The 26,478-nt window shown below is 40.2% G+C and overlaps 1 protein-coding gene across 5 annotated transcripts in view; it reads right to left on the bottom strand.

Annotated features, from left to right (window-relative positions):
- The window catches only part of KIF21A (kinesin family member 21A), a 145,720-nt gene that overhangs the window by 11,325 nt on the left and 107,917 nt on the right, over positions 1 to 26,478 (bottom strand). For 3 of the 5 annotated variants that reach the window (XM_019487435.2, XM_059725884.1, XM_059725885.1), the window contains 9 exons: positions 18,971 to 19,031; positions 18,685 to 18,739; positions 15,377 to 15,594; positions 9,778 to 9,888; positions 9,113 to 9,241; positions 7,480 to 7,518; positions 5,212 to 5,348; positions 3,064 to 3,244; positions 2,027 to 2,191 (listed from right to left, as the gene is read on the bottom strand). In XM_019487435.2, the coding sequence (XP_019342980.1) occupies positions 2,027 to 2,191; positions 3,064 to 3,244; positions 5,212 to 5,348; positions 7,480 to 7,518; positions 9,113 to 9,241; positions 9,778 to 9,888; positions 15,377 to 15,594; positions 18,685 to 18,739; positions 18,971 to 19,031 (1,096 nt within the window). The remainder of the gene's footprint in view (positions 1 to 2,026; positions 2,192 to 3,063; positions 3,245 to 5,211; positions 5,349 to 7,479; positions 7,519 to 9,112; positions 9,242 to 9,777; positions 9,889 to 15,376; positions 15,595 to 18,684; positions 18,740 to 18,970; positions 19,032 to 26,478) is intronic. The other 2 variants (XM_019487432.2, XM_019487434.2) reach the window with 2 other exon arrangements.

The following is a 26,478-nucleotide window of genomic DNA, read 5'->3' as shown; positions in this document are numbered from 1 at the left end:
ATCGCAAGCATGTTTATCAGTGCACACCCAGTGCTAGCAAGGGCTGCATGATGGTATTGGGCATGGAAATGCATACCTTTGGAGCTGTTTCAAAGGGTAGCAACTGTTAATCTTCTAATTATTATTGTTATGTGTGGACAAGAGAGAAATGCAGCAAATTCTTTGGGAATTTGCAAGAGTAGTTTGGGCACACTTGACTGGCAAGATAGGCACAGTCCTTCAGCAGAGAGCTGAACTAGATTACTTTATCAGGTCCCTTCCAGCCCTCCTTTCCCATGATCCTAAAATTACTTCAATGTTAACACTACCTGTTCACACACAACTGTGAGAACACAACAGCTGCCGCCCTTTGAAACATTTCCCTCTTGAAACAGCTCCATACCCATTTTTTTTTTTCAGATTTTGGCATGCATCAAAGGAGAGGATGCTTGAGAAGGGCATGTTTTAAAGTAGTGCTCCCCACAACGGTTAGAGACAGTCTAACAGTTCCTGTCACAACAGATCTTCAGTTGTAGTCCAGAACTTTTCCTAACAAGTTGTCTAGGCATCATCTGCACCACCCTGCCCCCACGGTACATGCAATTTACTGCATATGCATGTACAATCATGGAAAATATAAATAAACACATGCTTAACTTGCTTGAAAACATCTTATTATGAATCAGAAAATTCTAACTACAGGCAATTATCCCCACTTAAACCTTTCTCTGCATTTGAGTGGCTCCACGCGTCTGTTCCAATCTGCATAAGCTGTATATGGATATTTTTCAATAGCCATACATTATGTAAACTGATCAGAGCTCACTGAGAGACAGCCATTATTAGTCAGGGTGCAAGTATCTGCAAAGCCATTTTCAGTAACTGCTTTAAAAACAAATAACTGTCTGTAATTCTGGTGGATTTTTATAATTTGTTTTTTTCATGGTCAGTTTCAAATTGGAAGCCAGAAAAAAGAGAGGCCTCAGCTTCTGCTGATAGGGCAAAAGGGTTTAAATCTGTAGATGAGCAGAAAACAACTCTTCTTTACGGTATAGCTGCAATATTTAGGGCTAATCCTGACTTAGAGTTGAACTCACAGCAGGACTGAATCTTAGTATTAAAGATTGGCAGCATCAATTTGCATGCATGTATTGCATGCTGTTTCAGAATTAAATTAGGGGGATAAGTGGGGCTGTAAATATCTCAAATCTCAAAGCCACATTTTCTGCGCTTCCAGAAATTTCTCCCCGTTCTAGCTCACGTATATTTTAGTTTATTAACCTGCAAGGCTGGATAAAGGTGATAACTGAATACCAGAATTAGGGGACAACCAAAAAAATTAAAAGGAGAGAAATTTTAAACAAGAGAAAGTACTTCTTCATGCAACACAGTTAACTTTTGGGATTCATTGCCCCAGGAAGTGATAGAAACAGAAAGCACAGCCAGACTCAAAAAAGGGACTACAGAAATTCATGGATTATAAATCTATTAACAGCTATTGAACAGAAAGGTTGGAGCTGTTTCCTCTGGCACCTCTAAACTAATGACTGAGGATGTCAAGTGGATAGATCACTCTAGATATACCTAATGCAACACTCTCCCTCTATAGCATCCATTTCTACCACTGTCAGACACAGGACACTGGGCTAGTTAGATCATTGGTCTAACCCCATATGGCACTTCTCATGTTCTTATAAGAGGGAGGCAGAGAAAGAGATAAAGGGAAAAAGAGTGGAGACTTGAGACTAGCCAAAACTATTTCAGACCCCATATCTGAAACTCAATTTTTAGCCATTTTTGCATAGCCTTTCACTCATATAACAGGTCAAAAATTAATATAAAATTCAGCATGCTAGTAAATATTTTTTTTAGACTTTCTCCATTTACTCTGTAATAGCCATAATGAATTCTAACTAATCCTTCTTCCTTTGAACTAAAGGCTTATTAAGCACAAAATATGTATATTACCTTGAGCAGGAAACACTGTGTTATTATCTGCATTGTATGTGCTGTCTACAAAACTTTATATTTTGCCTTCATTAAGTACCTCTTAAGGTCCCACATCCTCACTGAATTTCCAGCAGCTGCATAAAGGAAAGTGCCTGTTGGGTTTAGTGCAATTTGGTTGATCTGGTTTTCACCAGCAGGAATGGTTACTGTTCTGTTACTGCTTCCGGAGCAAGCATCACCTATCATCGCCTGGCCTGAAGACCTAAATAGTACAAAAAAATTACTCTTTAACCATAGGTATACTTCATATGTAATTTAAAAGAAAGCATGCTGGGTATGGGACTTGATGATGGTGAATAAGGCATTTTGGTATGGCCTTCAACATGCAAGTTCAAGTTGCAAACCAGCATTATGCCACACTGACTGCCAATCCAGTTGTAAATGGACGCCTAGTTATTTGGGCTATTGCATCAAAGTAGATGTAATGCTAGCTATATCACTTAATTGAGTGGCTTTGGCTATAGAAAATAGTATGCTTTAACTCCATAAGCCCTGAAAGCTACTAGGAATGGAAGGACATTTTACCTTTTGATACTAGTTTGAATATAGAAAAAATCCAGGCCAATTCTGAATACTGAATAAAAGAAATACTCTATATGTGGATTTACAATGTTTGAAGTTTCTACACATGGTAAAAATGTGGCATATGCTTTGTCTATGTCCATCAAGATAGCCTGACAACCGACAAGCTCTGTACCCACTAAACTGAGCTGAGATTCAGATAGATTCCAAACGACATCAACTCAGGTCTGGAAAGTATTATGACTGAAAATTTTAAGAGAAAACTAAGGTGCTACCATTCTAAGGGAAGAGGAAGCATTCCTCTCTAACTTCCAAGTTATGGGTCTGGTCCTATAAGCCCAGTATTGAAGTCAATATGTATCTGTGTAGGAAGCATGCATGCCTAAGTCTCTGTGCTGCATTCTGTTTGTTTGTTGTTTGTTTTTTACAATCCCATTACACTCCCTAATCAGGATCTTTACTTTTTTTTTTCTTAGTAAACCTACTACAATCTTATTCAAAATTAAGAATCATTCTATTCTGCTCTTGGTGTTTGAGATGTGAGCTACTTACATTAGTGTTCGAATACATTTGGCAGAATCTCTGATGTCCCACACCTTAATATAAGATGTTGAGATTGTGAAGACCAGGCTAGTATAGTTGCAATATTTTACAGATACAACATTGTTGGGATGACCCCCCAGAGACATAATTTCCTGTCCAGTCACCAGATTCCATACTTTACAAGTGCGATCTTGAAAGAGAGAGAGAAAGGGAGAGAAGGGGGGAGGAAAGAAGGAGAAAAAAATTTGTTATTTTCTCAAAATAAAAAGTTGCATTCTCATAAGTTCATGAAGCAGCCCATTCAGCATTCTAGGCACTGGACAAAAATGGCTGAATTCCACAGGTCCCAAAGACCGCATATCAACATCACCTCTCCTTCAGCAAAACTACTCGCAGACTCATTCTTGCCACTCATGCCACCACCCAAAAGCATGCTTAATTCAGCATCAGGATCAGTCCCTAGCCAGTCAGCTCACAGAGAATATGTGAAAAATCAGGTGGGAACTGCACCGTGTCTTAAGTGTCACCACACTTAGACTAGGGCAGGTCATGAGTGGAGAGAAGCATGTTTCAAAAAATATGGAATAAAAAATTCAGTGCAGATGAGATTTTAAAAATTGAGCACCACCAATAACTTAAATTCCCATAATAAAAACGTGAGGAGAGAAGAGATCTCTCCAGCAGTCAGATTCTAAACTACTCAGGGACCCTTAAAAACCCCAGAGTTAACAGCCATTCCCCACCCCTTACTTCCTCACACAATATACAAGAGTAAGACTGTATTTTGAGCTATTACGTAAACTTATAAATCAGGACAAAAATATTTTTTGAAATAAAATTAAAATAAGTTATAGTAGATGTTTGATTTTTTTTACTATATGATTTGGGGGTTTTTTCCAGTTCCAAGATGGCAACCTCCCCCTTCCCAAAAGGAGTACTTTCAGTGCAAGGGAAGGGACTTCCAGTGGCAAAGGTCAGGGGGTTAGGAGTGGGACTTCCAGTCCCATGATGGCAACCAGGCAAGCACCTGTCAAGGGGAGGGCTACCCTTGTGGCCCTTGACATCTCACCAAAACTCATTAAGCGGCCCTGCAGCTGAAATAATTGCTCACCCCTGCCTTAGCAGATTGTTCAAAAGGCTCATTAGCCGCCTATCTAAGCATTGGTGCTATATTCCTAGGCCAAATTTGGCTAGCTTGAACTTCTAGCTATCAGAAGCTTCTAGCCATTCCATACCTTTGAAGAACCCCGTATTAATGTTTTGTTCCCCATATAAGTGTTATAGCAGTGATCAAGAGTAATCCCTTAGACTTTATTTGATGCAGTGGACTGGGCTCATAAATCCCTATCCTGAAAGGCATGTTTTCCAAGTTTGTAATCAATCACTGTCATGGCTCTTTGAATTCTTTACATTTTTTCAATATCCATTCTCAATTATAGACACCGGAACTGGACAAGCTATGCCAAAAGCAGCAATGTGAAGCCAGAACATTGCCTTGAATTGAAGATTTGTTTTTCTCTTAAATACTTTAGTTTTAGCTAAGATATTTTAAATTTATAACCACTTATTTTTAATGCTATGACCCAGGTCATTTTAAATCACCTTGCTCTACACCTTTTCCCTTCTCGATGTGAGTTGTAAGTGATGATTTGTCAAGACCTTTCTGTATTTCTAAGAAAGTTATTTGTCTCTCAGTATTTCTCTCAGTAATTGCTTTTATTTTCCAATTCTAATTTTGTAACTGCACTGATGCATGACTTGATTAAACAGTCATTCTTCCTTCAAGAGAGGCATATCAGCATTAATATTAGGAGTTTGCAAAAAAGCTATTATATGCTTAATTATATGGTACCATAAGCAACCTTAGGTCTTAACTTAATGTAATGACCAGCTAAATCAAGTAACTTTTTTAAAATTCTATTTCAGAAGTTAAACTGGAATGCAAAGGAACTTACAAATAGTACACATGACAAGTAAAAACTACTGCTAAACAGACCAACTTCTGTTTATTATGCTCCAAAAATGCATACCTAAAGTATTCTACCCCTCACACTACCAAAACTCTTACATTGATGTCACTGGGCACAAACAGAATTTCAAAACATAAAATTTTAAGAGAAATTTTATTACAGAACAAATACATGAAGCCTGCCCTACCTTTAGATCCAGTGAAGAGAAGATCATCAGTTGCATCAACACAAAGCACAGCCTTGGTGTGCCCCTCTGCTGTGTGGATACACTGAAGTGAAGAAGTTCTAATGCACTTGGAAGCAGGGAATGGATTGATTATACCCCTAAAAAAAAAAAAACCATAAACCACAAAATGTGAGTTGAGTATAGCAATACAGATACTTTCTTTCCACAGCTCACATTTTTTTATCCCACAATTATTAAGAGTAATACAAATATTAGTTGCCTGTATGTAGTGAAATATGTTGGTCTCATTTGCTTACATATTTTGGTGGAACAACACAATCAGTGTTCCTTAAGTGCCACATTTATTTATTTTTTTTAATGTCCAGCTTTACAAAGTGTCCATGTTGTGCACCCAATTAAATGAAAACATGTATAAAAAGACAGAAAATTTGGGGCTACAGAATCAGAAGGGGTTTGGAAGGGCACAAAGAACTAGCTACAGTTCTTCAACCTTTAAAACTAGACAAAGCACTCTTCTTGGTGCTTGTATAAGAATCAGAATGGAAGAACTGCTTCCAAGCTACTCTGACTTTGTGCCACTGAGGCAGGGCTCCCAGGGCAGCGTATACTGGCATATCCAAGATCTACCGCTTTGGGAGATCTACTGATGTGGATAATAAGAAGCACCTCAACACCAACAGACTCTCTACTGAATATCTGTGGCTGGACTGGTGCAAAGAGATGTAACCCAGCTTGAGATTCTGGGCCCAAGTATTTCATAAGTAGTGGCCTACAGATTCAGTTCTGCAAATATGGGTCAAATGAAACCCCAGCTGTTTTTAGTGGGCCTCTAAGACAGCAAGAGAGAGTGAGAGCACACTTGCATGCACACTCGTGTGTGTGCATGCACGAGTTTGGAACCGCCACATAGTAACAGACACATGGTCCCAGCTAGCCCAGTAGTCAATGCAAGATGAATTTAGGAGAAGGCATAGAATCCCATAATGCTTCTAATAAAAGCAAGAGTTGGCCATAGATAGACAGATAATTTCTTACTGACCCTAGAGAGTGGTAAATTTACCTATAGCAGTCTATATACTATTATCCTGTTTAGTGTGGCTGAGGAAGTTTTCTTAAAACCTATAAATACTTATTCTTACCTTGGATTACCTTGGACATATTTTACTGAGACATTTGCTTCAGTCCTCTACTGTAAGAGTGACTTCCATATTATGTTTGAAAGTATTTCCTTTTGTCTGCTTTAAACCTAAATGCTTAATTTCATGGACTATGTTCTCCAGGTCATGCAAAGTAAATAAATATGGAAAATTAACTTCCTATATCACCTTCATTTATTTTATGTACCTCTGTCTTTTCTGCTTTCTAAATATACCCCATATGTTCTCTCTCCTGGGAGGCAGCATGATCCATCAAGAAAGTACCAGGCTAAGCATGGACAGCTAAGTCCTATTTCATTTCTACCACTGGACTTATTACCTTTGCACAGTTACTTATTTTCTTCGACTTATTGTCTTTGAACATTAGAGCCACGTATCCATCTTTGCGCAGTGCTCTGAACATTAAGCATGGAGTGCCATAAATACTAGCAATACTATTGTTACTATATTAACTTTTCCATCTCCATGATTATTTGCCTCGTCATTGCCTGCCTTCAGATACAGCATTCCCTTGCTGCTGGCCCCCTACTCACAGAGAACCCACATTCTAAGTTCACAGCTGTTTTTTTCTCAGAATCCGTGTTCCCAGTTTCTGGATTAAATGAAGGAAGAGTGGGGCACCAAAACTTTCTTTCATCTCACAATTAATTATGCATATTGGCACTAAAAGAGGGTAGAAACCACTGACTAACTTTTAGGTAACAAAACAATGAGAAAAAGATTTATCAGCCACTAATGACACTGAGGAAAAAGAAAGCAACTGAATTCTTTTTTTTTTAAAAGGAAACATGCTGTTTAAAAAACCCAAGCTCCAAGGAAAGATTTGCTTCTGATTCCCTTTAAAAAAATACATGCTTGACAAAAAATAAACCTTAAAATATTTACTTACTGTTTCTTTTTAAAAGAAAAGCAAAAAACACATGCTTCACAGAAAAATCATGTGAACTTCTGGCAATAAACGAATAAAGCAAAAAGTACACAACATACAATTGTTATGGAGGTATCAAGAAAAGGCATGCAGCAAAAATGAGATCACCTGAGAACTGGCGAAAAAGTATTAAGAACATCAGAAAGAGGATGGAAAGATGGTACAGAAAGAGATGCAGTGTACCTGTGTACCTCCGACAGAGAGGAATCACTTTCATCAGACCTACAGTAACAGTGGTGGGATTGTGAGGAGAAAGAATACAGGTATCAGCAGCAAGAAAGTCTCCATGTTAGAAGAACAAACAACAGCATGGTGGACTCAGAAAAGCAGTCAGTGCAAGTTTATATAATCTATACAGCATTGTTGCTTAGTTTAAACTACATCTGTGATGGCATTGGAGAAGAATATTAAAAACGCATTCACAGAGGTCAAATTCACAAGATGTCCCATATCAAGGAACTAGAAAATATGGTGCGTATTTGCTTACAAAAGTAAAGGCAATGAAGAAAAGGTGGATAAAATTTGACCTCTAATTGATGCTAATTCCTACAAACAACTACAAAGAAAAATACAAGGATGTCAATGTCTTAACTTCAGAAACTTCTAAACATTTTACAATGTTTATGTTCCTAAGATACTAAAAATGACAGAATCTTTACTGAATCAGGTTCAGCAATTTGCAAATGAACACACAAGTTCAAAATGTTTTATATTTCCATTCCAAAAAAATTTTAGGAAAGAACAAAAAACCTTCAAAACACATGCACATTTATAGTATGCCCTGTAATAATAAAAAAGGCTGTGCCCTTCATTTTCAACTCAAATAAAACATAACATTTTAATTTGATTTCCAAGTCAGACAATAGGATATATGATGTTAATTAAAGCTCAGTACGTAAAAAGAAACCTAGGATAATATATATCAAGTTAGTGATAAGATAAATTTAGTGGGATGGGGGAGTTACAAGTGCTCTTAAGCTAGTAGAAGCTTTGTAACCTCCTATGTGAGATACAGTAATTCTGTAGAACACTGAAGAACAATGCTGTATAAAAATAATAGCACAGAATAAGGGATATGAACAATCCCTCCAGCTGCTGCAATCAGAATCAAAGGTTGATTCCATTTTTCAGCTGAGTTACTAAATACCAAATTGCACTGTTATCAGAACTGAAATCTTGCAATAATATTTTGGTTCAATTAAAAATTATCACCAATTTTAGTCCATCTTTTATAGAAGTCTATCTAATCAAAAAAGTGAAAAAGAAGGTTGCCAGTGTGAAATATGTCTGTCTCCAAATTCTCTGAAACATGTCAGTCAAGTAAATAATTTGAATAGCTACTAAACTTACACTACAGTTATTCCAACAGACCCTCCTACAGGGTCTCTTTGAGAGCTCTCTGAGCTATGCTGTATGGGCAGCTTAATAATTGTCAAAAGCACCATTATCTAAAATGATGCCTAAAATCTAAACTCCAAATATAGATTTAAATATATATTTATATACACACACATATTTACCAATTCTACATATCCTTTCACACACTTAAACTATGAAGGAAAACAAATGCAGGACATAAAGCTTAGAACTGGGAATAAGGTTCAGCAGGAAACTGATTTGCTTGAATTTTGGTGGTGTGTGGAAGGTATTTCTGTAAAAATGTAAAAGTTATATTTAAAAAATACATGAAACAGAATAATGTCTCCTTTATGTCTCATGAAAAAAAAGGAAAAATATCTAATGGATGCTACACTGATGACTTGAGAATGCTTTACAGCTCCTTATTAGGGGTCTGAAGCTTCCCTTCGTGACTTACTTATCCTGCTGAACTGATGTGTTTCCCTGAGAAACAGTAAGACGACTAAAAACATTCAGTTCATTACGGGGCCGGCTTGGTGGGGAAGAAGGAGGTGACAGACTAGCCTCTGAGGTTCCAGAATCTGAGCTACAAGGAAAAAAGAACATCCTCTTTAAAAGGTTATGGATTATGAACTGTTAGAGAGGTTAAGTGAAAACATGCCTCAAACAATTTCTTAGATCCTCTTTCCTTAAACAAGAAATGCAGGCTATGTGCTCGTCTAGAGAATGGAATAGCCTATGAACTGCTGCTGGCGCAAGATGGAACAACCGTCAAACCATTTACTTCTAAACAGTGAAAGCCTGATGCAGGAAAAAAAAAACCTGGCATACATAAAATGAAAACATTCTTGTAGTAAACAAACACATGCAACTCTCAAAAATATGGAGGACTTTTTAAAAAGAGTAATTCATTTGCAAATGCTCTAAAGGAGTTTCTTCCAGAGGAGTGATACCAAGTTATACTGTGTACAAAAGAATACTGTTATGAACAGACACAGAAGCCCAGTAATGAATAACTGGTCTAGAATTAGATAAGATGCAATACAGATCTATTTTCCAAGAATATGTTCAAAGGTTTAATGATTTTAGGGAGGAGGAAAAAAGAAAAAAAATGAATCTTACTGTTTTTGTTCTTTTGTCTTTGTCCTTTCCGTTGCTTTCTCATAGGCCTTTCTCTTTGCTAAAGGTGAAGGTTCGGATATTTTCTTTTCTGTCAGAGATGGCTGTCTAGAACTAAGGTAAGAGGGATGATCATCTTACTTTTTAGCACTTTGGGAAAACAGCTTTTTGTGGTATTAAAACTGACATTCTTCCACTGATTACTTATTTCAATGTAGCTTTTAAAATTTGGACTAAATTGAATCTAATTTTTAAAAAATATTAATGGTTATGCTAAAATGACTGAGCAATGTGATAATTAACATTAATGTTATAGCGTTGTCATTTTAGCTGAGGCAGCCTAACTAACGCTACTGGGTCCACCCTTCTCTGAGCTATTGTTTCAAATTATCTGAAGACTCAGAAAAGTAGAAATATTTAGCCTATATTTGTAAAAGCTAAAAGTGATAATTAAAAACCAATTCAACTGAGATTTTATGTTGTCTAGGTGTGTCACATCAGGCATACAACCACATCAGGAACACAGGATCCAGGCTGAATATTCAAGACTGAAACGGATGCTTAATAAATCAAAATCAGAACCTGGCCCTACGTACTTGTAACTTTTCTACATGAGAAAGCTTATCAGTTTAAATTAAACTGTGATTTTAAAATGGCTTTGTTGAATCACTAAGAAGGGCTGTATGGTCTCCTACTTCACTTTAAACTGGGCTTGTTCCATTTTGGCTTCAATCTATAAATCTATTGAAGGGGAAACAGGAATACCATATTTTCTGGTGTGTATAAAATAAAGACCACTCTTCCCCGATTCCAACCCTCTCCCCCTCCCCCCAAGTGAAAAAATTGTGAAATTGTGGGTAAATGTTTTAATATATATTTGATTGAATTCTGGTTCACTCTTCTTACAATGGTTTCAACTGTTATTTCATTTCTTGGTAAACAAAATGCACCATAAATTTAGACCTCCTTGCTTCAGAGAAAGCATCTTATAAATTGGAAAATACGGTAACCTCTTCAAAATTAAGGTATGGGGAAAATCTAATTACAATGGGTTAAAATGGGGAGGGAATTCCTGCATTTTAGCTCTTCCTTGTAATTGCCAATGTGCCTACACTTATGGTAAGTGAAAGATAAAACATGGTAGTCTACCCCTCAGGGAAACATGGCTAAAAACTCCTGCAGTTTAGTTATCAATGGGTGCATCTACATGTGCACTTTAATGTACATTAGTCTATTTTAATGCATATTAACGTCACTAAAAAAAAAAAATCACGTTCTTTAGTTAATGCACATTAAAATAGCCTAATGCACATGAAGCATCACTTAAAAACCATGCTCTTCAGTTAATGCACATTAAAAAAGGCTAATGCGCATTTTCCTAGTACCTCACAATGGAAGGCATTTGTACACATACATTTGTTTATTCCAGCGCACCGGAAATCCAGCATGTCAGCAGATTCGATTAAACTTGATTAATCCTTCTGACTTGTTAAGGTCAGGAGTTTTGCAATTTACTTTTTCAGGTCTTGATTTGTCAAAGGCACTATCTCATTACTAGCACTATAGCACTGTCAGCTTTAACTATTCTTCAAAAACAGAATGTTGAGATGCAACATCCTACGTTTAATTTGTTCTGGGAGGCCTCATCTAAACAGAAAAGTTAGCAGCAGTTTCACTTTTAAACTGATTTGTAACTTGTACGTAAGTACAAATTCTTATGTATGTCGAGTCTTTTACTCTTGACAAACAAAACTACAGTGATTTGAAAGTGAGCCGGGATTTACCACTTGTGAGTTACTTCATGGTACCAAGTACCTGCTCTTAACCCACAGTAAGTGGGCACATCTACATGTGCATTAACACACTTTAGTAAATGCTTATTAAATCTAGTACCTCTGGGTGTATATATACATGTATGTGATGCAGCACTGGGTGCTTTTAAAAGCACCTAGCACTGCATTGCATGCATTTGAATAAATGACGACATGCACGTCAGTACTGAGAAAATGGCAGCACTGCACTTTTGAACTAAAACATATCAAAGGTGTTTTAGTTTCATTGTGCACCACTGCCATTTTCTTAGCGCTGACATGCATTTCGCGATTTATACAAATGCATATGATGCAGCGCTGGGAGCATTGGTTCGTGCGTTCTGCAGACTCAATTAATCGAGTTATGCTTTCTCTGTGCTAAACTCGATTAATCAAGTCTGCAGAACACAAGAACTGATGCTTCCGACGCTACATCATATGATTTGTATAAATGGCAAAATGGACGCCAGCACTAAGAAAAAGGCAGCAGTGTACTGTGAAACGAAAACACCTTCGATGCGTTTTAGTTCAAAAGCACACTGCTGTCATTTTCTCAGTGCTGATGTGCATTTCACCATTTATACAAATGCACGTGATGCAGTGTCAGGTGCTTTTAAAAGCACCCAGCGCTACATCACATACATGTATATATACACCCAGAGGTACTAGATTTAATAAGCATTAACTGAAGTGCATTAATGCACACAGAGATGCGCCTACTTACTGTGGATTAAGGGCAGGCACTCAGTACCATGAAGTAACTCACAAGTGGTAAATCCCTGCTCCCTTTAAAAAAAATCACTGTAGTTTTGTTTGTCAAGAGTAAAAGACTGCACATACATAAGAATTTGTACTTATATACAAGTTACAAGTCAGTTTAAAAGTGAAACTGCTGCTAACTTTTCTATTTAGACAAGGCCTCCCAGAACAGATTAAACGTGGGATGTTTCATCTCAACATTCTATTTTTGAAGAATAGTTAAAGCTGATAGTGCTATAGTGCTAGTAATGAGATCGTGCCTCTGACAAATCAAGACCTGAAAAAGTAAATTGCAAAACTCCTTCGGACTTTAACAAGACTTGACTCAAGCTCTGAGAAGGAATTTACACATTCAGAAAATTGAAGGGAATGAACATCTACACAAAGCAATAAACTTAGTTTGCAAGATATTTCTGCTTTCCCCCAATACTACAGATTTCAGACATGAAGACAGAGATGAGGATAAAGGGCCTTTCCTAACTACTTCTACTGCTTGACTCCTGCAATGAAGGGGTAAGTAGCATCGCATTCTTCTGCAATAGAAATGTTGTCAGTGCAAAAGAGAGAGCCCTACTATATTTACTGAAGGATCCCACCAAAAGTAGAAAGTACAGATGGACTCTCAGTTGGAAATTCTGTTCAACAACAAATACTAGTAATGATTAGTGAAATTAACTGAATTAGTTATTTACTATATTTACCCAAATCCAAAATGACTTTGAATTTAAGACCACTCCCCAGTAATTACATTCTATAAATGGAAAACTATAAATGTTATAATTTTCCGTGTACAGAATTCAGTTATTAAAGGGTCATTTTAAAATCTGTATTTCCCACCACCATATCAGGGAAAACAGTGGGGTGGGGGGAGGGGGGCAGAAGGTCTGACCCTTACCCCTTCCCTCCCCCCATGCCTGCTCCACTGCCACTTGCCCTACACCCAGGACCTGCCTCCCCATTGCTTGTCCCCTCTACTCCACATGCCTGCTCCTGTTACTTGCTCCCCCAGTGTCTGTCCTTGCCCCCTATACTCCCCCACCCCACCATCTGCCTCCCCTGGCAGTCACTTGCTCCCCCTGCCACTTACTGCTAGCCCCAGCCCAGGCAACCAGAAGCAGATGTGGCAGGTCAGGCTGGGAGCCAGAGCTGGAAGTAAGCAGCTATAAGGGGGACATGCGGGTGGCCGACAGGGGTGGCAGGCTGTGTTGTCTCCCCAGTGCTCTCCCTAGGCTGCACACTGTGAACTGCCCCTGTCCACCTCCCAACTCGAAACACGTAATCTCCACTGTGCTTCCCCTACTGCACACCCCTCTCCCACTGCATGAGCCACCACAGCCTGTGGCAGGTCAAAACTCAGCTTCAGCTTTGGCCCCAGTGCTGGGACTACAGCAGCTGTTTGCCCCAGACCAGTACTCTAATCTAAAATGAGGACTCCCCACCCTGCCCTGACCCCACCTCCTTGTCTCCCCCCCTACCATGGTGACTGGGGGAAAAAACCTCATCTTGGATTTGAGTAAATATGTTATACTGAAAAATTAAATTAATCTAAGTTTTAAGTGAGACAGAGTAGTTAAAAGCTGTTTAGGGTGTATACACTGCTTTAAATAGCTTGCAGCAAAAGTTCAGTAATTTACCTGCCAAAATATGATCAATAACATACCTCTTGAGCAGAACAATTTACTAAACTATAATCCTTCCAAATTTCAAATTTAGATAGTTTTCTTTGGCCTCGTTGCTAATTAATTTTCCTAATGGATTCACATTAGAAAATGCAGTGAGGCAAAAAGATATTACCTGAGACTCTGATGCCAGGTCATAAGACTTCACATTTTTTAACTCTTGATGCTCCAGTGTCTAGTTATCTCCCACACCTAGTGCTGAAACAAGCAGGTTTCTAAGCCCATCCTCATCACAATTCCCTCTCTGTATCACCAACAGCATGCCTTCTGAGCACATTCTACTTAAACAAGCGCTGAAGCATGTTAAGAATTGCTGTATGCAATATTTTACTACTCATTTCTGCCAATGCAAGCGCATGCTAGAAAAATCTGAAAATGTTAAAAAACAAATCACAAGTATAACCTGAACAGAGATTACTGTGAAAATATTAAGAGTTTTTTCAAGAATGGGTAAGTGAGAGCCAGTGAAAAGTACATAATTTCAGCATTTGTAACATGAGGAACAGCGAGACTGCTGCATTTTCTCCATATTATTTAATGTAATAAGTGCATTCAGCCAACATTTGCCTTGACAGAATATAGGGGTTAGTATCTAAAGAGCCAACAAGACATTCTTCACCAGCCTGATAGCTGGTTCTCTGATAACAACAGTAATTTGTGTATGCATAAAAGAAAAAAGGTTTATGCCCTCTAAGTGAAACATGGTCATTAAAAGAATTTACTAATACTTTCAATCAGTAAATACTTTTTCATATGAATATTGCAGTTGGAAAGGCACTGATAGGACTGAAACTGTATTTGTGTAATTTGTTCAAATCTTCATTTGAATCTTTAATTGTTGTGTTTAAATGAAGAAGTCAATATCAATTTCAATAAACATTTTCTCATAAGAAGATCTGTTCCAGTCATCAGATCTTACACCACTTTGAGTTTCTATTAAATTTAAATTGTTTTTAAGTTTGTTTGTTTTTTAAATATACTTTACTTTGGATTTACATAGTCTCTCTCTGTCTGGTATTTCTGACATTTCTAAACAGACTTCCCCTCCTAAGATTTAAATTTCACAAGTTGCTCACAAAACAGAAGTAACCATGGTATCAAATTATTGCACCAAATATTTAGGCATTCTACTATGGGAAATTACTTAAGAGAAACCTTGGGGTATACTAATTACAACTCTATGTAAATACTTAATGGGATTGTTGTGGATGAGTAGAATGAAGTGCTTTTCCTATTCTAAAATCCATTTCCTCCTTTGTACAAATAATTCAAAATGCGAGATTACAAGAAATTGGCAACATGCATTTTTATAAATAAGCAAAAGGTGGTTAGTACAAGCTTGGCCAAACTTACATGCTGCCTATCTTAGAAGGCAAGCCAGACGGTGGGGGAACAAACTCTCTTTCCCTAGCAGATGTATCACTTGTATCAGTAGTTATCCCAATCTCTTGCACTTCTGCAACAGAAGCAAGAGGACCAGGAATAGTGGTGTCCGATGTACTAACATCAGAGGCTAAATCGCTGCTATCTGCATAGAGTAATTCCATCTGGGTGGTGGTCCTTCGGCGGGCCTAGATAAAAATAAAAAACAGTTCACATCTCGCACACAAGAGCTTTAACAGTTTGTATCATAGTGCTACATTTTTAACCTCCTTATTACTTTTAAATATTTAGCAGTATGCATTCCACTTAACTCAGCTGTTAACTACTTTTGAAAACTAAATCAGTCTGCTTCATTCCACTGTAACAACTGCAGTAGGAGGGTCAGGGTCAATTTCAACAGCATGAAATGGTGACTGGACAACTGTTTTAAAGAATATCCTTTGAAGCCAACCGTAATAATCTGCCCATTTTACCATATTACTTAACATCTTAAGGCTCATGCAAGTTCAAACTACTACAGTTTTAGCAGTATCATAGATCCTCTCCTGATAGCATAGGCACCAACTTTTATTTTTGCTGGGGAGCGGGGAGGGGGCATAAGATGGTGCCTCCCCCCCTGCCACAGCACAGTGAAGTGGAGCCTGTGAGGGAGTAGGGGCAGATGCAGGCTTCCCTCTGAGGTCTTGGGGCTCCCTGCCCTCCTGCCCAACACCTGGGAGCCACACACTAGCGGCACTGCCATGATGAGGCACTGCCTCCCTGCCCAGCAGCAGTGGGGAGCACAACTCCACACTACCACTGCTGCCAGGTGGGCAGGGGGTGCCTTGCCATGGCAGTATGACCAGCGTGGGGCTCCTGGGGGAAGGCAGCAGGGGCGATGACCCTGGGGCAAGATGGGGGGGAGGGCAGGCCCTCAGGGCCACAGCAGGCAGCCCGCATCTGTCCCTGCTCTGCACATAAATCTGGGAGGCACATGCCCCCCCATACCCTGCTGCCTAGAAATGCACAGGAGTAGCAGAGAGCCACCCCTCCACCCCCTGGATGTGCCGCCCATGGCTGTCCCACTCCCTGCCTTGGCCCAAGGCCCCATGTACCACCCAACCTCTGCTCCACTCTCTCCCTCACCATGGGGGCTTTAATTTGCCCTGCCCCCATAGACTTACTTGCAGGCAGCTAGAGAAGCTGCTCTCCACTATGACCTGGGGCTGTATTCCTGGCCACGTGCACATGTGCATGCACACACATGCAAAAGGTGCCCCCTGTGTCCCGCTCCACACAGCCCGTTGCTGGCTGGAACTCTGCCAGCCTGCAAGGGAAAACCTGCCATTTCCCACATTTTTCTGCAGTGAACATAAAATCTTGATCCCTACATGATACTGAGAATCCAGGACAAATACTGGCCCAGAGTCATGCAGCCTGAGACCAGGACTTGATGTTCCTATTTCAGGACTATCCCACCCAATTAGGGATGGGTGGCCACCCTTCCCTCTTCCCATGGGGGGTTGGGGCCAGGGCCCTTAGGCCCGCATGTACGCAGAACCTATGGAGAGCACAGTGTTTTTTTCCAGTTTGGAAGTGGTTTAAGCTAGGCCAAATAAAGGAACTCTTACTCCAGAATAGGAGGAAGAAGTGGGTTAGGCCAGTGTAACTGGAAAAAATCTCATGTAAATAATACTTTATATAACTGATAAACAATGAGGTACAAGCAAACAAAAAAGGAGCTCCGGAAGACAAGCAGCATATATACTGTGCAACAAAGCAAAAAAATGTTTTGAAGTTCAGGATAATGCTACATATGGTTTACCTGGCAGACTACTAAATATTCCAAACTATACTTTCCTAACAAAAAAGTAAAATCCATTGCCTACAAGTATAACTCCCCATACCTGGATGCAAGTTGAGGATCAACTCAGAACTTCATTTCATGCACCTAGGTCCCAGGAAGAATGATAAATACTTCCTTTTTAGAGTAATGCACAACTTTTCTCAAAGTCAAAAGTCCAGTGGAGTTCAAAGGAAACCAGCACATAATGGCCTCCAATCAGGTTGACAGAACTGATGGCTAGCAAAAAACCTCCCACAGATTGATGCACTGGCAGGAACTACCTTCTTATATCTGAGGCATATTGATGAACAGTGTGGGAAATTCTGCTTTGACACCAAAGTAAAAGTAAAAGGAAACACCAACTTTATTCCCTCATCTACAAGCAAGGAATGTTCCCTCATCTCCAGTCCCTCCTTTTGCTAAACAGTACCCCTACAAAACACTTTCATAAACTTCTAGGGTAAGACCTTCTCTTACAGTTTCTATCAATCTGTATCTAAGCACTACATCTTTGCTGCTAATCTTTAGTTGAAAATTATCGCATCAATTTCTAGAACTGTCAATCTGTCAACCTCTTCACCACTGAAGTTACTTAGAGGCAGGGAGAAAGGGTACGGAATACATGTCAAGAAGGACAAGATGTCAGTGTAAATCAGTCTTATGCCAGGGAAGGAGAAAGCAATTTCAGACTGGCCTGCTCCTTAAAAAGAGATCGACTGAAAGCTTATGAGAGACTGAAATATGAAACTTTGCTTTCTTACTGGATCTCTGATTTCTAAGAATGCTGACATTATCACCCCTTACTTATTTACTTTCAATAGTCTAAAAAAAGTTCAGAATAAAGAGAGAGTCTTTAAGCAGACATTTGTATTCATAACTATCTCTATTTTTCTTTTTAAATCTGTATGAAATTATTTCCTACTTCTTCTCAAGGAAAGAAGGTCTTATGATAATGCACCTCTAATCTAAAAAATGATTTTGTTAATACGGTAGCTGCTTCCTAATTTTCATGTCAATGATTTTCCATACCAAATCTGAAAAGGGTAGTTGCTCTAACTGGTGAAAATCTACAAACTCCATCTGGAATCTCAAAGTTAGTTATTACTAATTTACTGTATTATCACCTGTGATTAAGAGCTCTGTAGGGTTAAATCATGCCTTCAACTGCAATTCTACAACTACAGACTGGAAGCCTGATTCAGCAAAGAACTAAAATAAATGCTTAACAATATGTCCCGTGGGATCTTATGGGATTTAGGCATATAAATGCTGAGCTGAATTGAAGGAGCAGAAAAAAGAAACTCTAGAAGAAAGAAGATATCGGAATCACATAAAAAATCACTACTTTACTACCTCAGTTTTAGTGGTTCTTCATTAACATTTGAAATGGGCTTTTAGAGTCTACACTTTCACAGCATTTCTCAGTGAAAGATTTATTATAATGACACCTTACCTTATTCTTGGGCTTAACTTCACCACACAGCTTCATAAGATCTGAAGACAATGAACTAGAAGGAAAAAACAGTGATACAGTGAGAAAGTGAAGAACAACTTCATGGTTTTTTTCCAAATCCAAGGTATTAACACTTTATGAATTTGATATCTTTTTTGTTGAATCTAGAGGTGAAATGGGAAGAAAACAGTTTAGAAATATTTTCTAATGAATGAATAGTGTAAGCTAAACAAATTAAACTTAGTTTGCTGAAAGTAGATAAGGAAGTTTCCAAAGACCTCTTTACCTTCCTTCTGCTCCAGGGCTGTGTGGTGGTGCATCCTCATCAGAACTATCTTCTACATTTTCTAGAAAATTTCGGAAAGACACATTTAGTCTGCTTATACCTTACAGGTCTGTGGAACCCACAAAGTCCCCAGAATATACTGAGCACAATTAATACATCTACATTTTTCTTCCTTGTGGAAATATATACTAAGTTCAGGATCAACAAAAAATTTGAAATGTTTTTGCTAATCAGTTCTTGTTCAATGTGGGACACCTAATCTCCTTAGGCTCCCATGAAAATCTTAGGCTAGGAACAAAGCATCAAAAGTAGCCATCTATTTTTGCAGATGACTGTCAATGAAGACAGAAAAATCTACATACCATTTGAAAGGGGAAAATGGAAGAATGGAGGAAAAAAAGAGTAAAGTAGAATAACAAAACCTTAGTGCAAAAATACAGCAGAACCTGGATTCTTCCTATTGGGACGGTTCACAACCTCCTTAATTCATAGCAAGTTACTGAATTAAGGCTAAGCCACTCGGCTGATTGTTGTGATTTATACTTCAAGGCCACTACTTCTCCATTAGCTGTAGTATCTTGGTGATCCCCTGAAGCTACTCTCATCTTCACAGGTTGCTTAGGAACTTAATGAAAAATCCAGGTTTTACTGTACGTTCCTGGGTAGGGTAATCATCTTTTGTGATTATTCAGATATAAGGTGGTTACATCCTAATGCTTAGAAGTAAAACAAAATAAAAAACTTTTCTGTAACTTTAATTTTCAAGGGTTTTGGTAGACAGAAGCAAGCATATCATTAGTATACAAACATTTAGGTTTTAGAACAGGATTATACCACTACCTAAGACAGAAAAACAGCTTCCTAAAGAACTATACACTATATTTCAAGTAAGTGCAAAAAAAGACTGTTCAGTAGAAGTATCTCCTGAAACAAAATGAGTACACATATCCATTCACTTAAGACAACACCAGCATGCACATCATACGCTGTAACAGCAAATCAGACTGATTATGAAATCTGCATGCAAAAATTCAAGATGCTAAATTAAGACAACCACTACAGCATATATGTATGCTTGATGGTAAAGATATAAACAACTTAAAAACACAAGAACTAAGGAATCAAAAAGCCCCCCAAAAACCCACATTTGGACAGTATAATTTGCGAAATCAAACCCTGTTATCTCTTGGGGAGAAAACAATGTTACTTATTTTCACTATAATTGAATGCTGGATGAGAATACACTTTCAGAATGCAAAACATACAACTTTTAATGAAATTCACTTGTTTTTTTTGGCACACTGCAATAATTCCACGAATTAAATAACATTTGCCCTGCTGACATGTAATGTCATTTAATTAAATGACAACAAGGAATCATATTATTTTCTTACTACTTAGCACACACGTATGCATATCTGCTAGGAAGCAAGAATAGTACATAATGCATAGAACAAAAGTTAAAAGCAATGTTATTAACACTGCAGTAGGCTTCTCCAAGTATTTCTTATCAAAATTCATGCTTTAGGAAAAAAAGAGAGAGAGAGAGGGAAATACCCCTTATATACCCACTACTGTACAACGGATGTATAGTAGTGAGAAATATGGAGCCAATTTAAATGCTGTCTTATACTTACAAGACTATCCAGGCCCCAAAATGCTTACACAAGCCCCAAGCCTTGTCAATTTACCCCAACATCTCATGAAGTGAGCTGTGGCTCACAAAATCTTATGCATCTCTAAATCTGTTAGTGTATAAGGTGTAACTCTATCCTGCCTTCTGCCTGACTTCAGACTAACACACCTAACTACTTCTCTCTCTCTCCCCCTACACAAGACTCATCAAGAACCTTCAACTTTTTGCACTGGTTTAAAAATATAGCTTCATTTTTGGGATAAAAACAACAATACTATGAAGAAAGATACATAACAGGAATATTACTTCCAACTTTCTTTTTTAATTCCTTTTTAGGTTTGAATTTTCTTTAAAGTATTTCCTTACTAAGTTTGAGCAGAAAAGGAGGTAAGTCAAGCAGAACAATTCAAATTTTGTAGCAAAACTACTATCAGCAAAGCACTGCTGATAAAATAAACACTACTCTCAGTGATTCACTAGTTACACCAAGGCTGAATTCAACTCAGTGTCCCTGCCACAAAGAGCCTACCAACTAGTTTGTACAGATAACACCTCAAAAGAACTTGAAAATAAAAAGTGCTGGTGGAAAGAGAAACAGATGAGATAACGGGGTGGATACACAAGAGAAGGATTTATTTATGCATTTTTGGGTCACACTCATCTGTGCTATCTTGTTACATGAACTCCCTTTTTATGTTTGTTTTGCAACTATGGCATAGGAAGGGCTGTGAGAGGGCTGTAAGTGTAGTTTGACATGCTGGCCTCATCAAATGAAGTGATATAGTGAGACACAAGAGGAAAAAAGCTATATAAGGCAGCTGAGAGAAATAAGGTATGAAACTCTTAGCAAGCAAAGACAAAGTGAGCACTAAGGTTCATGGGGTGGCACTGCACGTGAAGGAGAGCAAAAGCAAATGAAACTAGAAACACAGGTGGAAAAAAGTAGCAGAGATTTTTAAAGGTGAATAACAAGCCATCGGAATGTAATTAGTTTGACCGACAGCAGTATGCAAAAGTGACACAGCATACTGTGGTCCTTCCTCAAGCTCGATCTGCACATACGCAGCTGCAAGCCAAACCCACAAACAAGCAAACCAATTCTAGGGGGACTTCAGAAAAAATTAATTCCAGCAACATTTCTGGAACAGCTGTACTAGGACAAGCCTAATTCAAAAGGGTATATTGTATTATACAGGGTGTTTATAAAGTCCTTGTGCAACTTTAAACTTTAATAACTTCGGATGTTCACATGATAGAAGCAAACTGTAAATGGTGATTGAAAACAATTCATTAAGTTTTAGCACAGTACAGATGAAATTTCCAGACTTCAACATAACCACCATCTTTTATGGTTCAATCCCATTTTCCAACTCACAGAAAACATTTTCCAGTTGCTACTGAGCAATTCCATGAACTGCATTTGTGATCCTTACCCTATGCATATCTTACACTATGCTAAAACCGTAATGAATGATGCTTTCAATTGTTGTTTACAGTTTGCTTCTATCATGTGTATATCCAAAGTTATTAAAGTTTAAAGTTGCACAAGGGCTTTATAAACACCCTGTATTCAAAAGGATAAAGTACAAGTAGGGGAGGAAGAACGAGAGGGGTGTGGTGGTGTGGTCACAGGCCTTCTTCAATTCCTTCCTCACTCCTGCTGTCCACAGTAGTCAAGAGTCCAAAACTGCCATAACCAGGGTCCCTGGCCCTCTTCCCAAGTCAGGCAGGAAGCCAGCAGCACCTGCTGAGTCAGCTGAGGACCTGATGCTTGACAGGCTGCCTGGCCCTTCTTTCCAAACTGATTTGGCAGGCACTGCTAGATTCCTGTCTGACTTGAGAAAAGGAGCCTAGAAGCCCAGCTCCAGCAGGACTGAGTTCTCAGATGCCTTGGCAGGCATCTTTTCCCAAACCAGACAGGCAGCCAGCAGTACTTGCTGTGTCTTGCCAGTTAGGAAGGCCCAAGACCCAATCCTAACTGCATCCCCCTTTCCAAAATCCTGTGCGTGCTGGTGAGTACAAGAAAACAGTGAATTACAAAGGTACAATGCCCCTTCACAACAGGGGCTAACACACAAACTACTCACTTAGTACTTGTAAAAGGCAGGGCATGGCGGCACCTTAGGGACCAACTCCTTCAGAAAGGTGTAAGCTTTAGTAAGTAACAGCCTATTTTATCAGCTACGCTTTGATAATTGTTCAAAGAGCGACAGAACTAGAAACACTTTGTATACATGTATAGACATGAAATATCTTCTTTAAAAGGATTTAATGCTTTAATATAAATTAATATAAATTAACATCTTGCCTCATGGAGAAAAGCTAAAATAAATGTTATTTTGATGAGGTGGATTTTTTATTTTTTACTTTAATGGTAATTCTAATATTTCCATCCATGAAAGCAAGATACAGATTTTTAGGGAAGTAAGTTTCACATCCACTCTTTTGCTCTAGACCATAATAATTTTCTTTTCCCCTATTACTTCCAACTTTCTTTTTTAATTCCTTTTTAAATTCAATTTTTCTTTTCTCCAGACAGATGCAGTTTCTTTACTTGCTAGTCTTGACAGGTCACTTAACCTCACAGGCTAGGGACAGAAGTTACACATAAATCAGTTTAAGTCATCAGAAACTGGTTTAATCCTGTAACAGAACAGAACCCCTGTGCACATAAACCAGTTTCAAAATGGCTGAAACTGTTGTAAGATAAACCTGGTTGAATGTAGCATCAGACTTCATTGATTTGGGTCAAACTGGTTTATGAAACTTTTGTCCCAGACCCCTTCCTAGTTCAAGTCAAATCAGAGTCTCCCCACATCCCAGCATGCTTTTCAGCCCTGGGCTGGGCTGTCTGCTCTAGCAGAGAAGGATTGGGGAGGTAGGGGGAGGCAGGAACTGCTGCCCCAGGCAAACACCACCTGGGGTCTGTGGCCAGGGAGGGGGGGGTTAAACTTCCCTTTCCCCAAATACAGAGCTTCCCTGTCCTGCTAAACACTTATCGATGCCTGCGATTGTGGACTACAAATCCCAGGGGCACCTGGAAGCAGGAAGAGGAAGGGATGAGCAACCCTGCAGAGTTCTGCTGCTGTGAGTCTGGATTGCAAATCCCAGAGACCTCAGGGGCAGCAGGAAGAGTAAGAGAACACACAGCCCATGCTGGCTCCATGCCAGAGAGTCTTGCTCTAGCATCCCCTAGCTTCTGGCCTGAGCCACTACAGGCATGTGCCTGCATTTTCTGAAGCAAAAGTGAATAGCTGTCCAGTTGTTTCTCAGCTTAATCTCTGCATTTTAGACTAACTGGTAAAGACTGAATCGATCCAGGCTCAGGGTTTTTGACTGTCTAAACTTAGCCACAGTGACTTTTTTTTTTGCTCTATTCAGCACTGGTAAGGCCACATCTGGAGTACTGTGTTCAGTTTTGGGCCCCCCATTACAGAAAGGATGTGGACAAATTGGAGAGAGTCCAGTGGAGGGCAACAAAAATGATGAGGGGGCTGGGGGACATGACTAATGAGGAGAGGCTGAGGGAACTGGGCTTATTTAGTCTGGAGAAGAGAAGACAGAGGGGATTTAACAGCAGCCTTCAACTACCTGAAGAGGGGTTCCCAAAAAGGATGGAACTAGTCTATTCTTAGTGGTGACAGATGACAACAAGGGGCAGCAGTCTCAAGTTGCAGCAAGGGAAGCTGACATAGGTTTCATAGGTTTCATAGGCATTAGGGCTGGAAGGGACCTCAGAAGATCATCGAGTCCAGCCCCCCGCCCAAAGGGCAGGACGTCAGCTGGGGTCATAGGATCCCAGCAAGATAAGCATCCAGTTTCATCTTGAAGGTGTTCAATGAAGGCGCTTGAACAACCTCCGGTGGCAGGCTGTTCCAGACCTTGGGGGCTCGGACAGTAAAGAAATTCTTCCTTATGTCCAGCCTGAAACGATCTTGTAGTAGTTTGTGACCATTCATCCTCGTCATCCCTTGGGGCGCTCTGGTGAACAAACGTTCCCCTAGATACTGGTGGTCACCCCTGATAAACTTGTAGGTGGCCATCAGATCACCCCTGAGCCTGCGCTTTTCCAGGCTAAAGAGCCCCAGGGCTCTCAGCCTGTCATTGTAGGGTCTGCTTCCCTGACCTCTGATCATGCACGTGGCTCTTCTCTGGACTCTCTCAAGCTTCTCCACATCCTTTTTGAATTGCGGAGCCCAAAACTGGACGCAGTACTCCAGCTGCGGCCTCGCTAAGGCCGAGTACAGGGGGAGAATGACGTCCCGGGATTTGCTTGAGAAGCATCTATGGATGCAAGCCAGCGTTTTGGTCGCTTTACTAGCCGCAGCATCGCATTGCAGGCTCATGTTCATCTTGTGGTCAATGATGACCCCCAAGTCTCTTTCTTCCATAGTGCTAACCAACATAGGATGGCCTCCTTAATAAACTTTTCGAAGATCTTCCCCGGGATAGAAGTCAGGCTGATGGGCCTATAGTTAGCCGGATCCACTTTCCTCCCTTTCTTGAAGATAGGCACCACGTTGGCCTTCTTCCAGTCTTCGGGCACTACACCAGAGCGCCAAGAGTTTTCAAAGATCCGCGCTAGAGGCTGGGCTATGATGCTCGCCAGCTCCTTGAGTACCCTGGGGTGAAGATTGTCAGGGCTGGCTGACTTGAAGGTATCCAGCTTCTCAAGATGTTCCTTCACAAAGTCAGCATTAATGGAGGGCAGGGGATCACCCTCACCCGGACTTCCCGGCCCTGTAGTGGGCACGGGCATCCCGTGGGGCTGATGAAAGACCGACGCAAAGTACCTATTTAATAGGTTGGCTTTTTCCTGGGCGTCAGTTGTCAGTTGCCCCATCTGGTTCAGCAGGGGTCCAACGTTGCCCCTGCTTTTCCTCTGGCTCCCCACATATCTGAAAAAGGACTTTTTATTGTCCTTGATGCTCAAAGCTAGCTGGAGTTCAGTTGCAGCCTTGGCTTTCCTGGTCTGCTCCCTACAGGACCAGACCACTGCAGAATAATCCTCCTTGGAGGTGACTCCCATCCTCCATCCTTTGTAGGCCTTTCTTTTTAGCCTCAGGAGGTCTGCTAGGTCCCTGGAGAGCCAGGGGGGCTGCTGTGCCCTCTTGCTGCCTTTCCTCTGAGATGGAATAGACTTAGTTTGTGCATTGAGGATCGCTCCCTTGAGGAGCAACCACTCTTCTTGAACTCCCCTCTCCCTGTGGTCACAGTCCCTTAGGGCCTCACTGACAAGCCTCCTGAGCTTGTCAAAGTCGGCTTTCCTGAAGTCAAGGACTTGCGTGTTGCTGACTGACTTGCCAGCTTTTTGGCGGATGGTGAAGGTGATCAGCTCGTGGTCGCTGTCACCCAGCTTCCCATCGATCACTAGGTCGCCGACTAGGTCCTCCCCAGTAGCCAGCACCAGGTCGAGCAGCGCTTTGCCTCTCGTTGGCCCATAGACTTCTTGAGTCAGGTAGAGGTCATCCACGCACGAGAGGAAGCTCTGCGACCGCTCAGATTTTGCTGAGCGATCCTCCCACGAGATGTCTGGGTAATTGAAGTCACCCATGACAACCATGGTCCTGGAGCAAGCTGCCTCAGCCAGTTCCTGGGCAAACTCCTGGTCTAGCTCAGGACTTTGGGTGGGAGGTCTGTAATAGACTCCCACCATTGTGTCCCCTGTGCCGTGTTCCCCACGGATTTTAACCCAGAGGGTCTCCAGCCGTCCACCCTGGTCGCCAATATCGGCTTTCAGGGACGCGTAGCTTTCCTTAACATAGAGAGCTACACCCCCGCCCCTTTTCTCTACACGATCCCTCCTGTACAGGGTATAGCCATCTATCCCCATGGTCCAGTCATGGGTGGAGTCCCACCAGGTCTCCGTGAT

Source organism: Alligator mississippiensis, chromosome 4 (assembly GCF_030867095.1).
Source record: "Alligator mississippiensis isolate rAllMis1 chromosome 4, rAllMis1, whole genome shotgun sequence".
In the NCBI taxonomy this organism is placed as follows: Eukaryota; Metazoa; Chordata; order Crocodylia; family Alligatoridae; genus Alligator; species Alligator mississippiensis.
Note: the sequence above shows the minus strand (reverse complement) of the source record. Positions and strands in the feature narration are given on the sequence as shown.